This window comes from Egretta garzetta, unplaced genomic scaffold (genome assembly GCF_000687185.1).
Source record: "Egretta garzetta isolate BGI_Z169 unplaced genomic scaffold, ASM68718v1 scaffold11, whole genome shotgun sequence".
Taxonomy (NCBI): Eukaryota; Metazoa; Chordata; class Aves; order Pelecaniformes; family Ardeidae; genus Egretta; species Egretta garzetta.
The window spans coordinates 70,548-88,993 of NW_009258621.1; the positions used below are offsets into that span (position 1 = coordinate 70,548).

Sequence of the window (18,446 nt, forward strand, 5' to 3'; positions counted from 1 at the left end):
CAAGGACAGGTGATCCGCCTCAGACCCAGCAAACAAGTGCCCTGTTTAAAGGCTACACAAAAAGGTTCATTTACTCAAACCAGCATAATGGTCATACTGTGGTCATAAAGACAATGAATCCTGAGAATTATAAAAGTGTGTACTAGGTACTGTACCCTACAGTTAAAAAAAATAATGTAAGAACTTAATTCTAGAAGATAAAGGCAGGAAATGTACTGCAGAGGTTGCATCTCCCTTATTTATCTTTTCAACAAGCATCAGGGCCTCCTTCCTAAGTACGTAATGTTGCCCTGGATGTATTATTTTTGCTTGGATTATCTCCAAGAGATACCCGCAGATATAAATCTCTATTATCTTTAAAGCAAAAGATTTAACTGCAATGATAATTAAGTTATCAAGTAAGCAGAAACATCTGTCATATTGCTCATCTGGGAAACTTTTCTGCTTTAAAACTTCTGAAGTCACATGTCCTCCTCTGTCATCTCCCTTGCATGACAGGTGGTAGGTAGACTTTTACACCCATTAAGCCATGACAGCAGCTCCCAAGCAGCCGGGCTGTTTGCTGTCTGCACCATGGTGCAGCCTTTCATGGACTTTTAGAAGTAGACACAATCCGGTAGCAGCTGTGTTGCTGTTTAAAGGTGCTATATACCACTGCCGCTTGCCACGTCTAATATCCTCCCTTCCCTCAGATCTCAGTATGAAACACATTGACCTTAAAAATTAAAGAACAAAAATTAATGGTCATACTATGGCCATTTACCAACTGGACCTATTTTGTACGAAAAATACAGCTGAAATGAAAACCTCAAACTTCTACCTCCTTAGGCGTATCTAACAGGTTTTTTTGAACAAGGTATCACGCTGCAGTAGTTGAGTTTGGACTGCCACTCTATAACCTTCCTGCCAGTGTCCCCCCAACTCTTTTTGCTAGCCCCACTGGAAACCAGCCATCTAGCTTCACTCGCACCAGCTGCTCAAACCAGCCTAGCTATCAGAGAACCTGTTCTCATAGTCTCAAACTTCGTTCTAGAGCACACACTGTCAGAAAATGACATTCTCTGTAAATTCTGCTGAACAAAACCATCAGCAAGCCAAGCTAGCGTAACCTGGCCAACCTGCTCCAGTAAATGATATGCTTCTTTCACAGCTATACATGCAAGAGAGCCGAAAATAATCACCTGCTAACGATTAACATGGTTGTTCTAGTATTTCTTACACATTTTTGCCATACAGAAATGAACCTGAGTATACCAACAGCTTTCAAGAAGGAAAAGCTCAGCTAACAAGTCATTTGGGCTGTTCTCTAACAAATTCCTCTCTGCAAGCATAGACTCCTAATAACCACCATGCTGACAGACACTGGCAAGTTAAAGGTACACGCCAGGTGGAAAAGTATGTTTTATCCTACAAAATGAAGTTATTACAGCAAGCCAAGACCATTGCTAAAATACAACTGTCTGGATAGCAGGACAGATGGTGTAATAAATAAATAAGCAGGAGCTAGCTAATAAAAGGCACTCTCAGCAGCTTTTGAACACTTCGAGATACTTCAGAAACATCAACCCCCAAGAGAAATATTCACAGATACTGCCCAGAAAAAAAAGTCTGGTCCTTCTACAGGATCTCTTTATCCTCAGAGACCGGTACAAGCCAAGTAAGAGACAAGGCCAAATGGTCTATTCATTCTGAGTTTTAAGGAAAACCTAACATCTTTCTTTTTCTAAAGAAAGGATAGATGGCTCACTATGGTGCACTCTGACAGACAGAGGATATAATTTTATACTAATTTGTTCAGCAGCCATTCCAGTTTATATGCTTTCTGGTTTTTAGCTTATTCTCACCTTTGCTTCACCCTTCCTCTATGAGAGTTCAGACAACTGTGTAGTGAGAGATGGACTGGAAATACAATGCATTAAAAAAATCCCAGGGTCAGGGCCGGTTATGGTTCTTCACGCAGTCACACAGACAAATATGCTGGCGTAGCTCAGAGAATGATGACAGACTTCTGGGGGATGCCTGAGCCAAATTAATCCCCAACATCACCTTTTTAAGCCACAACAAGACTTGTAGTTTATCAAACTCCTTAACTTCATTCTCACCTCCAATTGACTTCTTACGCCTGTATTTCCATGCAAGAGCAGAATTAATTCCAGTTGCACAACCCTAGGAAAGTATAATTAGCAACCTGGAGATGGAAACACATGGTTTCTCCTCCCTCACCACCTTTCTGTTCATCAGTTCCTGCAATCTTTGCAACTATATTGTCTGCTTAGGAGTTTCACCCCACTTCTTTTAATGTCACCTGCCTTATGCTAGCAGTGTTGACATAGCACCTGGCTGACATCTCATCTCTGTGAGGTAAGAGCCCTAAAGACCCCAAGAATCTACTGTTCAAGATTGTAACAATGCATGTAACTACAGGTTATACAATGAGCTACAACGTATATTTTCATTTGGCTGGACAGGCTTGCTTGGGAGCTGGTAACGTGGTGAAGTGGTTTTGGGGGGACCGCTGGCAGTCAGATCACGTGAAATCTTCCACAGAACCCTCCATGCCCTAGGGTTCAAGAAAGCAAAAACACACACAGAAAAAAACCACTCTTGCAATTACTGTACTGTTCAGAGTAAAGCACTAGAAGACAAAATCATCTTTTTTAAAAATCTAGTAGCTTTAGAAAAAGTTGGTCAAATATTACACATGAAAATTTTAGTTTGAGGTGAAGATCTCAGTTTTTCCCCTAGAGAAACAGTTTATATAAACAACTCTAATTAAGAATTCCCACTCTTTCATTTCTCAGTATGTTAGTGCCAAAACTAAGCAACATCCCAATTATACAGTCTGATATTCAAATCAAAGTATAGACTGATTTTTCAAAGGAAGGATGGATTGAAAGCAGACAGCAAGTTAATTTTTATAGGCGTATGCTATGAAGATAAGTGTATTGACTAATTATAATCTTTAGAAAAGATTTTCATTAAGGACGGTTTGAGTACACCTACTAAGCAAAGAACACACCCCAGGCAAGAGTTTAAATCCACAGCAAAAAGATGTATCTGTTGTAGAGTATAAGAACTTAAAAAACAAGAACAAAAAAACCTAAACCAAAATCAACCACCACCACATTTTACTAAATGCTTGAAGATTTTCTGAATGAACAGAAAGCAGGCTTTATTTGAGGTATATACTAGGAAGTAATAAGAAAAATTATGGTGAAGTAACCTCTTTCACTTGTCTCTAGCTCTTCCTCCTCCCATTCAGAGCCTGTCCTGCTCTAGGACATTGCAGAACAAAGTCTGGGGAGACTTGCTAACTAGCCTTCAACAGAAGCAAAACAGCACCACTGGACTTGTATGATGGATAGCAAGACTATGATGGTCAAACCCCAGGGTGTTAACAAATGACAAAATCATTCTCTAGTACTTCTATTTGCCGAATCACCTTCCAGCTAAGAATCATCTCTCCTTCAGATATCTACTTTATCATACACTGGTACCATTTGGTAAATACCTGCAGCTGAGTTAATCTTCTCATCACTTTGATGTATTTTAGCAGAGTGGTAACTACGCTGTATTTTCTATACTGAAAGTAAATGCTTTCTATTTCACTTCACAAGCACTTCAACCTGATCAAGGTAATAAAAGGGGCCAAGAATAACAAAAATATTCATTAAGACACCTTTGAATATAAGTAGAGATAGGCCTCCTACCAATGCCAGCAGAGCCTTGGAAACAGAGTGCTGATAACCTGGGTGCTAGGCTTGGCTCAGCACTACCTTACTGGGTGACCTGAAGCAGGCTTGCGGTTTCCCTCTGTCGTCCTTTTGTGCAGGGGGAGACAGAGATAAAGCTTTGACAGTAGAGTACTACAGTCGCTTAATGAAAACTAACCACAGTCTTAAAAAAGCAAGTATCAAAAGTTAAGTATATCAATGCCACCTACTGCAGGATATTTATTATAAATGATGACTGTCACCTTTTTGCATATAATACTAAAGAAATGAGTCTAACAAAGCTATATTTCCACAATTATGCTCATGATTTTATGACAACACCCTGTTCCCAACAGGCAGAAGATTTAATATAGCTGCAAATTCTACTGGTAATATATTTAATACAACAATATAAACCCTCGAGTAAAAATATATTAACATTCCCCAATGTTTATTAAAACAAAACTTTATCCACAAAATTAACATATTCCTATGTATGTCTGCCATGCAGTTAAGACCAACTACCAAATTTTAGTCCCTTTGCTTCCAAATACCACAACTAACACTAATGATGTCTTCAATAGCCTTATGTGCAATTAAAATGGAACAGAAGTACTTTGCCCAGGGAACAGTTAAAACTGCCTTTAGGTCAATATTTTGGCATATAAATTTGTTAATCAGGATGAGCAATTATAGAATCTAGTAACTACAAAAAACCCTCCTTAATCAATTCTACATTTAAAAGCAAAAGAAAAAACTTTCTAGCAAAAATAGATATTATCCAACTTCTGACAACACGGGTGATAATGCCACATCATGTTACTCCCATACAGACAGGGAGTGCTGACAGCCTGCTCCAGAGGCTTGCCAGGAGTACAGGTACAGCATCATTACGTCATTGCAGTAGAATCATTTTTTTCTCAAACCAAGTTTTAGCATGATGTGAACCACAACAGTACAAGGAGAAGCACTTGAAATCTCCCCCCAGCCCTGCATATACATTTCTCATTTCAGTCTCCTATAGTCTCTACGCATATTCCAATTAGGCAACCCCAGGTTTTGTTTCAGTTTGCATTTCCGAGAGATACTAAATTATTCAGTCTATGATATGAGTAAGTGCATTCCCCTATCAGCAAGACTTTAATGAACTATTTTCACTGTAAAAGAAAGGGCCACACATCAGCATACAGCTGTGGAAAAGGCACGTATCTTTTCCCCATAAATGTTTGATTATTTAGTAACTGGACAACCTAACTTTTAGGGTTACTAACAATTTCAAAGAGATTTAACCTCAGGTTTTTTCCCCAAGACAAGACTAATAAAATAAAGATACCTTGGAAACAAAACAGAAAGTTTCTTTTTCCCCCAAATTAAGTGTCATCTAGGGCAATATTAGAACAGCTTCACTGAAGCCATCCTTGCCTTTATATCCAGAACACCCCAAAATCTTATCAAGAACCAACATATAACTGTTCAAGATTAGTACAAAACCTATTATGAATCTTACATATATGTAATTCTATTACAAAGAATTAGAATAGGCTTATTTACGGTCATATGACACCCTTCTGTTCTTCTTTTGCCGCTTTCACCTTCTGCAACAAACAACTCAAAATAACTCCTCAAATGCAAATTACACACATACAAATCTCATCATTAGTTTCTTATTCTCTTAGTGAGGCTTTCCTGGGACTGAAGACAGATGTCACACAAAACAAAGCCAATTCCAGCTGAACTAGAAGGTATTTTTTGCAGCAAAATCGAGTATGATAGCCCTTTGTTCCTCCCATCTCTCAACGCACGCTTCTCTTACTTGCCCTTATTCCTTCAAAGGAATAATCCATTTTCTCACACATCAGAGAATTTTCTCAGCCATCTAATTTCCCTTCATTGAGGCTTTTCTCTCATTCCAGAGTCGCTTTGATAGCAACACTGAGCTCTACTTAATGAAGATATGAAAATTTTCTTTGTAATGCAATGCAAAACCTTTGCAGAAAGCAGTCATCTTTACTCTAGACAATTAAGACCAATTACTGAATATCTGAACACACTGCACGCAGCCTTAAAGCCAGAAATCCTCTTCAAATTACCTCTTAAACCGATGACACATATTGTCATTTGATGAAGGTAGAACTTTTGACCACCTCAGACAAGTCTCAAAATTTTCCCAAATGAGTGCCAGGAAAAAAAAAAAAAATCTTGGTTCATTTTTAATACATCTCCTAAACAGTATGGAGCAGGAACTTTTAGCACTAGTAGTCTACCTTAATATTCCAGGAGAAAGTATAGTTCTGTATTGTTGTCTTTCTCTTCTGGATACGCAGGTGGCCTACAATCTGCTCGACTAGCCAGCAGCAAAATAGGGTCTGGTTCAACAGCTACTAGCTAATACAATTATTCAAACCAGAACAGAGTGAAAACACTTTGACTTTTACATTGATTTAAAGGTAAATGTGCCAGCATAAGAGAAATTAGGACAATTACATGATCAAGACTGCAAATGAGGGAGAGTGGAAAAAAAATAGAGACATAGCGAATTTCAGACAATTCAACTGACAAGGCAGCCATCAGTTCAGAGTCCTCTGAGCCAAACCTGTACTGTTTTTTAGAAGAAAATTGCCAGTTGTGGTAAAGGCTTTACTCCAACTTCAAACACTTTCACTCTGCATTCTGAACTCATAAGGATGACAAAAAGCCCCTCACTGCAGGCTCAGTGGTACAGGCACCCAGTGTCTTTGCCTCTGCTTCTGTAGATCCACTAGAGGGAGATCCTAAATTAAACAATCTCAAATTATGCCAGCAATACAACAGGTGAAGATGCCAACTGCAAGACAGATCAATTACATTTTTCAAATATATGCAAGAGAAGAAGACTCTGATTTTTTTTTCTTTTTAAAGAGTGAGAATGAGCTGTAACAGCTGACTTGCAAACCAAAAGGATGCCCACAAAATAATCTTTAATATTCCTCAGAAGTCATTTAGATTTCTATGAAGCCTTGCATAAAGTATAAGATTCTTCTACAGCTTTATGAATTTCTGAATAGCATGCTCAGCTAACATTAAAACTGCTTTCCTTTTATGAACAAAACACAACTTAAAATAACCAAGCTAATAAAAGAAATTGCCAAAATGAGAAAACACAGCAGAAAATAAGGCTACTGCCAGAATCAAACTTTAATTGTAAGCAATTCTAAATAAAAGGGAAGTTATCTACATAGGATTTTTTATTTTACTTGAGTTGGAGATTCTATATGCTGGTTTAGATACACTAGGAAACACAGCAATTTACATAAATTAATAGATAGGTTGTCCTCTTCAGGTACAGATTCCTGAAACAGTATCATCAGAATACCAACTAGGACTGCATGTTAGAAATTTTTAAAAGTCTACCACATAAACTGAATAAAACAAAACTATCAATATATAATTTATTGATCTTCACATACTAGCACAAATTCCTGTAATATACACTCAACACCTTTTTGAAGAAGGCTAATTTGTTTATAGAAGAGGGGGCGGTTGCAATCCATTTCCTGAAAACGAAGAGCTAATATTTGAGCCTCAAAGCCAGCGACCTAAGCAAATATTCAGCTATATCAGAGATTCTAGGGGAAAAAAAATTAATACCAAGGATTCATTTCTAGCTGCACTTTTAGAAAATTATACCAACCACAGAGAAAAGAAATGCATTAAACTTTGAGCAAGGAGTCCAATTAGTTTGTTTCTAAACTGCAAGCTACTTAGTGTCTTATTTCCATTACTGAAGCAGGCATGTTCAGAAAGATACTTGATCTTTTTCACTTCTTATATTGATACAGGTTAGAAAAATTAAGTAATATGTACATCATACACTGACAAACCTCCCAGCTGATAAAACTAAGGAACATTTGTTGACAGTATTCTAACACAGACACATTATGAACATTTATCCTTAAACATTTTCTGGAAATGGTACCAGGCTTACAAAGCGATTCTATATGCAAAATTATGAAATATTTTACAAGCAGCAGTGCAAAACTACTCATCTTCAGACATCTGCTGAAGTGACGCTGATAACGTCAAGCTTTGGTTTTACTTCACCTTGATAGAAGCTAGTGCACCTGTATGTCTGTGAAATAGGTAAGCGATAGCTAATCTTGAACAGCCACAGTCCTTCTTGGCTGACAGAAGTCACAGAAGAACAGTTACCTCCTCCTGTAATGAGGGTGTCCACCATTAGTCTGTGATGCAGCTAATTAACGCATGTGACCTGTAGCTAGTACTACCAAGTCAAATCATGGGAAAGAGAAACAAAGAGACCATTTTACAATTCAGAAAACTTAAGAGGTTACAACCAGTCACTATCAAACATAATTACACAACTTAATTCATGTCGTTCTCAGCCCTACATCTCATAGCTGTTAAGAACAAACTAGGTAGACTACAGCGCTGTAGCCAGGAACCGGGACACGGTACTACAGTCATACTCAACTCTCATTTCACGAACCACACAAAAATCCACCTGAAAACAAAACAACCCCCAGTCACCAGGGACTAATTGGTATTAAATTGAATGAAGCAGACAAACTCAAAAGTGAAGGGCTGCTTCAGAGAGCAATGAAGAGACTACTGGCAGAATGATTTGGAAAAATTCATGATTTGGGATGAGCAGGGGACTGAATTCTAAGCACAGATTTTTAGACTCATTGCAAAGCTCAGCTTCCCTCTTCTTCCCCCCCATCATTTAAGAAATTACTGAAGTGATGCAACAGAAAGAAGAGTTATTTTCATTGAGGAGTTTACTCCCATGGAATTACATCGATTCTAAGCTATTGTTTGCATGACATTTTGTATTATTAAAATCACATTTGTGGAACTCCCTAAAAACTATTTTAGTTTTGTCCAAATCTAAATAATGAGTCTTTATGAACTGCAGTGGCATCTTAGTTCAATAAGATTTCTACTACTGAAGAATGTAACAACGTAGTTGTTAGCCCACTTATATTTTACCTAAAACAGCAAGAGAACCAGTCATTGGACGAATTACAGTAATCTGTGAAATGAAAAAACAGACACAGCGACCAATTAAAAAATGAGCACTGTGATGCCTGCCTGTCATTTCAGCCTCTCTAGTAGCTCAGTTTTAGTGTTAGAGGAGAAGTTAAATTAAATGATGAAAAATATATGTGCGTATGTACACATACACACTTGTTTGAAACATGCTGCACCAAAGTCCTCAAGTACAGGTAACAGGAAATAACATAAAACCTTCAAACTTGTGGTGATTACCACAAATCAGGCCTTTTCAAACTTTACATCAAATAAGTAGAAACCAGCACGTCCTATGTTCCCAAACACTGTTTGGGAGATAATGATTGTCCTGCTTTCAGCTGGGACAGAGTTAATTTTCTTCCTAGTACCATTCTTCCTAGTCTCGTACCATTTACATCATGCTCAGGTCCCACACTGTCCAATATATACTCATTAACCACCACACCCCTTCCTATCCATTAATGATAAACAGTCAGAATGCATGAAATACTATCAAATCACCCTTAGAGAAAGGAAAACTGAGGGATTGAGAGGAGAAAATATCCAACTGAGAGGTAGGAGAATGGGATGCACAACAGGGTTATTTTAGCTGGCAAAAAGAAATGTTATACCACCAGCTACCCTTTATATTTTGGCCTCGTATGCTGCGTAACAGCATAAACACTGCAGAATGTATCATCCCTCTTGGTCTAGATAGCTTAGTTTCAAAAGGTAAGTCTTGAAACAACTATCAGAATGAAAAGCAGCTTGATAAAGTCACCCTTTTTTGCTGTAGTTGAGACAGCGCTAGCAAGGTTATCTACAGCCTCTCTTCTACACAAGAGAAAGAAAACTGGCACAAAAGTACTATCTCTTGTTACAAGGGCAATCTTTAAAGTTTAATGAGGACAAAAGAATTCTATTTGGTTAAATGAACACAAAAGTCTCTTGAAGTCTTTTAAAATAAAAAACTCCTTCTGTAGGTGTCCCAGTGTTACAGTGCTGAATTTGCTGTAGAGCCTACCTAGAATATATTACAGACACCACTTGAAGACTGAAAGCCACTAATTTTTCCACCAATGTTTGAAACCCTCTAATGTCATCCTGTTCTCCAAACAAATTAAACGATAGATCTGTTGTCTGAATTATATATGCTCATCTGAATGTTACCCCTGGATCCAAGGTCTCCAAGCTAGAAAACTCTGTATGGTAAGAACTGCCAAAGAGGATGACCTGAAATCCAAAGTTTGGAGCGAAAAACACAAACATTTTCATAATAAACCAGTACTCAACGAGAAGGAAAAATACCAATACACATTAAGAACAATGGATGTCTCTAGAAATCCTGAAAAGTACCCTGATTAAGAGCTACATGTTTGTTGGTCAGGTGTTTTGGTTTTGTTTCCTAAAAAGGAAAGCAAAGTCATCAAGTTTCTGTATGTAACAGAAAACATGAAAATAGGTTTACTTGTTAGGAACTGCATTTACACAGATGGCAGTCAAGCTGAGAATCACTATTAAGCAGCAGCAATTAGGCAGACAAAACACCCAAATAATTAAAATGGCTAGAGGCCGAATCATTATTAGAAACAAGATTTACTGACTTTTATGCACAAACATTGAACAATTTTTTTTTAAAAAAAAAAAAAAAAAAAAGAGAGACTCTTACCAGCTTCCTGTGAATTTAATACTTCTAAGGCATGCATCATGGCACTTGCGAAGACATTGGCATCTTCCTTGCTGCCAAAATTCAGACCATACACCTGCCTAGCATCACGCCACTGGTGGAAGGTCTGTGTAGCCTGATTGTACTTCAGCCCTTTCGGAATGGCACAATTTATTACCACCTATAATCATAAAAAAAAAAAAAAAATTACTTACGTTTAAAATTGCTACTTCATCACAAGTTTCAGCTTCATGTAGATTTTATTCCCTAACCATGTGAGTTAATTCCAGTTCCACAAATCCACAAGATCACAATGCTGAAGCACAGTCGTTTCAATTTTAATTCCGATGCCATATGAAATCAGTGAGGAGAATACACAAGGGAACTAATGAGATATTTTGTATCAACTTTTGTAGCTTAAGCGTTCTCATTTCAAATGATACAGCGATGTTTCATAACAGCAGTGTAATAAAATTAACTGTTCTGACTTTTAGTAGAAGAGTACTTGATGTGAATATGCATTTGGATTTCAGAAACTCAGTTTTCTGTTAACTTCACAGATTTAGAATTGTTAGAACTATGTTTTTTAACCAAGTTACCACCTTCCCACTGCTGCATCCCTTAGCTTGCCGTACTTTCAGCAGCAGTTTATGTGGACTTCTACTATGCATCACAAGGTATCATTTTGCAAGACTGTTATAGCTCACACAAAAGGTGATAAAATCTAGCTAGTAGGATGACCATTTATTATAAGCTACATTCCACTAGGAGGATCCCATTGCACTTGGATAACTATACCCTCTCACCTTTTTCCACTGAATAATGGGAGAAAAAACAAAAAACCCACCCCACAACTGGTTTGTTCTCGGATGAATGCACAGAGATCATTTATTTTTGGAATATGTGTGATAAATGACCAAGAACAGACCAAAAGAATTTTATGAAATGCTGGGAGAGGAGGAAACAGACATAGAAGCTTTCCTCAAACAAGAAGATTAGATCTTTAACCCCAACCCAAGTATCACAAGGCAGAGCATATTTCAAGAGAGTGCCAAGTTCACCATTTAATCAAGATCTAGTAACTTCTTTATCAAGGAAATTAAGATGTAACCCTTGTTGCTCCCTTCTCAACCTCTCAAAGTGGTAGGTGATCAGCATCACCAAATGTCTTTTTGAATGAACTGGAAGTGAAAAATCATACATCCAACTCTTCATAACATAGGAAGAACTACAAGAGAACTGTTGGTACCTACATAGACTGCAGCTAAGAGCAGAGAGTAGGGAAGAAGATAAGTTCTAAGGTTGACACTTTGCCTTAAAGAGAATCAGATTACTTCTGTGTACATCATTAGCCTTTATGTCTGTCTGCAAGAAGGAATAGTAAAGAGCGCACAAAGCCTGTGGATGTATATAAGGTGCTTAGTTTATGGGGAAAAAGCCGTAACACAGTTTTGCTACTTCAGTTCAAGATAAAGGTAAATTTATTATTTACAGTTCCCATAATTTCACTGAATACCTATTTTCAATTTTAAAAACAATCACAAAAATAGCTTACGATTCCTATTCCAAATTTTCAGGGCTTCACTTACCTGATGATCCTGAATCTTCCTGCCTACTACTCTGAATGTGTTGTTGCCTGTGTGATGATATATATGAACTCTGCTGAATCCAGTTGATCCACCAGCTGGTACCCATTTCTTATTGGCATCATCGTAGACCATTACAGCAGCCCGTGCTTGGCAGATACTCTGTTCACTGTTAAAATACAAGTATTTTAGAGTAGAACATAAAATTACTTATGGCAAATAATCATCTTTTTGGTTAACTTTTTTTTTTTAAAATTCAAAATGTTAAAGTAATACTCCTTGCAACTTGCTGAAACATCCACCTTTCTAAATACAAAACCGCTAGCACTTTGACTTTTGCTTAGAGGTGTTCATTCTGAAAAGTTGTGGTTGAGACAAACAGACCTAACTACTACTGAAAGTCACCAAGAAGAGATTTCCCTTTTTTTTTTTTTTTTTTCCCTCCACATTTTCACCTTGCAGGTTTCCCCCCTGCTTCTCTTTACCATCAAACATGAAGTCTAATTAAGTGCCATAACCATATGCGGTTTTCTCGAAGACTGGAGAACAAAGAATCTGGAGTTGCACTAGCTTCACATAGTTTACATTTTCCAGTGGCAATTACTTCTACAAGAAATGACGATTGGAAGGCCCTCGCCCCTTTTAACATATATAGAAGAAAACACACACAGATGATAAAGTTCAGCACAAAAAATTCACCTGCTCATAAATGAAATGCTTTTTGGTTTTGACATTTTACAACAGTTGACACCTAGATGTTACATTTTCTCCCTGAGAAAAGGTTCTATTGATTACTGAAAAGTGGATTTTCATCAGTAGCTAATCCTAATTATGGCAGTCATCTGGAAGCTAAGGTACAGCCTAAAAGTTAAAAGGGAGCATAACATGAAAGCCATCATATTAGAAACACAAGAAACATACCATGAACACACTACTTATTAGGAGAGGAGTGGGTGATACTATGCAAGTTGTCTTTATGGTAAATGTCCAGATGCAGACAGGAAATAAAAATAGAAAGGAATGATTTCTTATCAGTAAGTCAAATTCTTGGAACATACCACTCCAGCACATCCAACATTATAGAAAGCACATGATGCCTGGCTTGCAAGGAATGTGGCCTGCCATTTGGAAAAACTGACAAGGCTGAAGAGACATGCATTCTTCATAAATTACAAAAGGGAAGTAATATCTTATTTCCATCTCCCAGCGCAAGAAAATTCAGCAGTGTATCCAGCTGTTTTGTTAACTTTCAATACTGGCATTTTTGAGAAAACTTAGTGTCAATTTCTATCACACTTTCCATGGCACGCCAATAACTAGAAGAGTGCTTCAACACTGGGATGCTTTTCAAGGCTAGGGAAGAAAAGAGAACACTAAGATCATTTCTCTTATGCATGTAATATTCAAGATCAGATGAGAAAATATATTCTTAAAGAGACACATGTTCTAGTCTCATCACCTATTCAACAACTAGATCAGAATGGGATAACAACCTCTAATTAGATGATCCTTTTTCCAGCCAGAAATTAGCTCAATATAGGGATAGTAAAATTATAATACACATATATACGGTGCTGCTTTTCTAAGCATAGTTTACAGTTTAGACCGAAAGGACCACATCTGATCCAAGAAGAAAGATTAGATGTCAAGAAAATAAAGTTAGTTGAAAGTTTCAGGTGTTTCACAGTCCCATTAAAAACATGCCACAGGTAAATAAGAAGGTTGCTCATCTGAGAAGAGGACAATGCAAGAACCTACTGGTTATTTTTTTTATTTTTAGAATACTTTAGCACACAACTGTCTTAAAGTTCAAACCAAGAAACATTCTGTACTGTTCACAAAGTACAGGACAAGCAGTAGTGGTTTTCTAAAATGCGTAACAGTATTACAGAAAACTTGAAAATTGTGAACCCGAAACAGATTTTTGCTACATTTGAATTTGGATCAATCACAGGCATGATAAACCATAGTTGACAGGACCTAGACACTGAGCCATGTGGTTTGCAGAGTTCTTGCCAAAAAATAACTTCATCTCAATCATGTGTCAGACAGATAAAAAATCATTTAGATTCTATTAAAAATTGAGACTATGAGTACAAGCTAATATGTTCCAATTACACTGAAGGTAGAACCAGAGAGTTAGAGTAATGGTACAGCGATCAAAAGACTTAATTAGTAGGACAGATGACCAAGTTCAGACATTATTATTCGGAGCGTTCTCACTCTTTGCCCTGCCGTCAACCTTCCACAGGCCTAAGTCTTCTAAAAGTTTTTACATGATTTTATTTAACATAACAAGAAAAAAAAACCCTTCCAGTTTTAGAACTATTTGATATTCAGGTGGCACAACTCATAAGCACAAATAAGATGACCTTGAGTAGAATTTCTAGCTTTTCTTTAACAACTGCTAAACTATTTTTAGTTCCACTTCTCAGGCTATGCCTTATAACTGGAAATATTACACAAGTCTAGATCTCAAGTATTTCATGCTCCATTTAAAATAAAAGAATTTTCTTAATAGCAGGGGATGATTCTTACCCATATAAAGAAAAAAGATGATTCACATACTTTAAAAAATGACAAATACAAACAATTTCCAGTTGACCTATTCAATCACTACACAATAAGACTTCTGCCTTAATTTCACACAAATCCTATAACTAAAATTTTAATGTTCCAGGTCTATAATTTTCACATCCAGGTACCAATTTGAAGGTGACATATTCCCCTCCTGCCAACAGTTCCCACCACCCATCACTTTGTTTATCAGACTGCAGCCGTAAGATGGAAAAATGAAGCTATCACTATCAGGAAGAAATTAAACCATCACAGTGTGCTAGCCTTTTTCCAGGGTTCAATAATTGCACATTACTAGACGTAGGCGAGATTAATTCAATTTCTTTCTTAGTAAAAAGTTCCGCACTCTAAAGTGATTACATTTTGTTTTGAAGAGAAGCATGGACACAGGAGCTTTAGCAAAGAAGAATCTTTAGGTCTGCTCTTCAATGACCATTTGCTAGTTCAATGTTCTAATATAGCATACTGTATTACAGAAATTAGACACCATAAAGTAAGTACTTAAGTCTCGAAAAAAAAATTTGCTTTTTAAAAATAAGATGCATACCTGAAGTTCACTGACCTCAAAGGGCTACACTAAATCCAATATCCATGCTGTTAGCTCACGACTATCTTTGACAGGTCTAATGAAAAACAAGGTTTAGTTTTCTTGCCATGATCCACCTTTTCCTAGGAAAATGCTGAGTATAGCATACACTGCTACTAGAATCTGAGCCTTTTGTACTCCTCTACTATATATGAACTTAAACTTCAGTTCAAAGGAGCAGGAGCCAAGTGAATCAGAACAGTGTCATTTATCATATTTCTTGCTCTTTAAGCTTATTACACTTCCTTGCTGTACTTCTAACAGGAGGCAGGTCATAATTTCTTTCAGTATTTATACATGAAGCCTTCACAGTCCATAAAGTTTTCTTCAATACATATGTCCCTTAGACTGTAGGAACTGACCATAAGTTGCTAGATGACGACTTACTTCATTCACTGCACCAGAATCACTTTGGTCTGATCACAAATGCATTTTTTTTATGGACAGATTACTTTAGCATAGCGGGACAGATCAAATTGTCTACAGGCATGTTGCAAGAGAAAAGGAAAAGGGTCTTTATCTATTTGCTATGTCATTAGGCCTTCAAAAGCATCCTACAGGGCTTACTTGTACATCTACAAATTTTCCCTTTTCTGGTGTACTGTACTGGTATAATGGTTCCAGAAACCATTACCCTTGGATTAGCCTGCACCTTCCCAACATGACAGTTCATCACGAGATTCAGGAGAATAAGCGAAGGGATCCATCTCCAGCTTCAAATGCTTCTGCCAAAGACACAGCTGCTCAAAGAACTGATTGCTAACTTAGGGCAGTAGGTTGTGGAACTAAAGTGACAATCTAAATATTGATTAAGAAAAAAAAATTGTCTGTTCCCAAGTAAACTTACCAAACTAAGTATACGAAATTATATGCAGAAAAGGGAAAAATCTGTAAAAGGGAACATTCATGCAAAACAGTGCTTACAAAACCTTAGGAAACAAATTGTACAAGCTCTCTTCCCAAAATGTAAAGCTTGACAAATAGCTGGATAAATATATGTCAGGAGGAGTTCTCTAGACAAAGATGCAAGGCTCTGATTGTTAAAGCCAACCATTATTCTGGATAAGTCCACCTACAGCAATACCATATAAAGCGAAAGACAGGGTGGTTGTTTTTTATTTGGGGTGGAAGAGTGGGGGGAGGTCTGGCACTCAAAAGGCTCACACAAAAAACCACAGTAGTAATGAATCATAAGTATGAGATTATTCTTATGGGAGACTATATTTTCCTCCTCCAGTGATGAGATCATACGGAAAGCTCAAAAACCATAGCAAACTGAACCCTAAGAGACATCATTCTTTCACCCAGATGGAATGTGTTCATTCTTTCACATCCCAAGTTCTTAAGCTCAACACACAGTGACACCAATGCACAGTCTGCTGACCTAAGCCTTTTTTTTTTTCTCCCCAAAAAGTAGATGCTTGGTTTTCCTCTCTCAAGAACTAAAAAGGACACACAGACTTAAATGATCAAACTCATATGGAAAACAGCATGATTGCAGCCACAGAAAAGATCGTTTAAATATACTAACAAGATCAAGGAAAAGCTGCGATTGCTCTGATTCTCAACCTTTAGTATTTTTGTCAGTGATGTAACAATGAGGTTTTTTGAAAATCATATCCCACTACCGCTTCTTCTGGTGATTCAGGTTTGTTTTTTTTTTTTTGCTATGTTCTCAATTTACAAAAACATAACAACATGTTCTTAGATGTGCAGTCTTTGTGGGGCAGAAGGAATGGAAAAAGACGCTGATTCATCAAATGCCTGTTTAGGATTTTCAAACCATGTGGCACAAAGCTAGAAAGAAACTCCAAACATTTCCAGTACTAACATCCTAAAATACACATTTTTTAAAAAAAGCAGCTTAAAAATGCTGGTCCAGACATCAAGTTTTATATCTTGGCAGTGGTGTTTTCTAAGATGATTTTTCCTGCTTGTTCCTGAACCCCGACTGGCACATCACAGTGAAAATGTGTGTTCTCTGCTTCACTATTAAAAAAGCAAAACCAACCAAAATGCAAAGAAACCCAAAACATACTGTGTACTGTACCACTACTTTCTATTAACTAAAACAGACACTCTGTAGATAACATTGCCATGTATTCAAAAGCTGCTCATTTGGCTTAACTCAAGAATTAAGCTACTTGGTTGCGGCTTAAAGTTAACATAAAAATGCCCTCAAATATGTTCCTCACATTATGGTCTGCTGAAAACCAGACTGAACTGAACTACGTAGATTAATATTTATTTTGGGGAGTAGGGGAAGGGGTTTGGATTTGTTGAGAGGGGTGGGTGATATGAGTGGGTAGAGGGGAACAACTTTGGGACAATTAAGTTTTTAACTCATAATCCACTGCTTTAATTCTACTCGTTTTTTGAGCTTTAGCACTTTAGCCAAAAGCAAATGTCAGAGGAAGCCAAGTATAACAGTTACCATCTCCTCCTGCCAACTAGACTGGCATCCATGCCACCAACAGGACATCATGAAAAAAATATAATCTGTCTAGGCTCAGCAATGGTTAACATAGCAGTTCTTAAAATAAATTCATTTTCTCTGTAACTCATCCTCGGTTGAAAGGTAAGAACCTCAACTTCTTCTGTGTTAGTAAAACCTAGCCGAATATGCTGCTGCAGGGGAACATTACGTGCTTGGTACAGAAGAAGGAACTATGCTGTGCTATGCTAGTTGCATCCAACTTCAAATTATGCGGCTTGCCCACACCAACGCTGCAGCTAGTACAGAATTTAGTTGCTATTCAGGTTTTAAAAATAACACTAAATTGAGACCAGCTGATTTATCTGACTGGTTTTCATGCAGATTCTTCTTCTGACACTACGACCCCCCTGAGGACACGAGTGGTTGTTGATTTCTTCCACCAGGTCAAACTCAAACAGGAGCTGCTGTTCGAACGAGAGGCGAATGCAGAGGGAGTAGTTCCAGATTGCTTCACTAACAGCTCTCCCGCTAATGAGTTAGTACTTGCCTGTGCCTAGAAAACTTTTGATTGATAACTGAGAGATTCATTCATCTCTCCCACTTTTCATCTCTGATAACTGAGAGATTCATTCATCTCTCCCACTTTTTCTTCTCATGAGCTACTCAGAATACAGATTAGCTGCAACACCAGGCAGCAGAGGGAAATCCTGTATGGGAAAGTCCCAAGTAGAAATAAAGCTACTACTGCTGAGGAGCAGAGGAAACTGAATCTAAGCACCGGGATTAATAGCTGGCAGAGGAAAGGTGCTTTGCTTTCGACACAGCATTCTGCAACATTCCATTCCAGAATTTTAGCTGGTACACAGTTTCT

The 18,446-nt window shown here is 37.5% G+C and overlaps 1 protein-coding gene across 1 annotated transcript in view; it reads right to left on the bottom strand.

The window, feature by feature from the left end:
* The window catches only part of ENAH (ENAH actin regulator), a 51,654-nt gene extending 38,601 nt beyond the window's left edge, over nt 1-13,053 (bottom strand). The window contains exons 1-3 of the mRNA XM_035903664.1: nt 13,034-13,053; nt 11,979-12,144; nt 10,393-10,570 (exon numbers count right to left, since the gene is read on the bottom strand). Coding sequence (XP_035759557.1) covers nt 10,393-10,570; nt 11,979-12,144; nt 13,034-13,053 — 364 coding nt within the window. The remainder of the gene's footprint in view (nt 1-10,392; nt 10,571-11,978; nt 12,145-13,033) is intronic.
* Nucleotides 13,054-18,446: the final 5,393 nt, after the last annotated feature.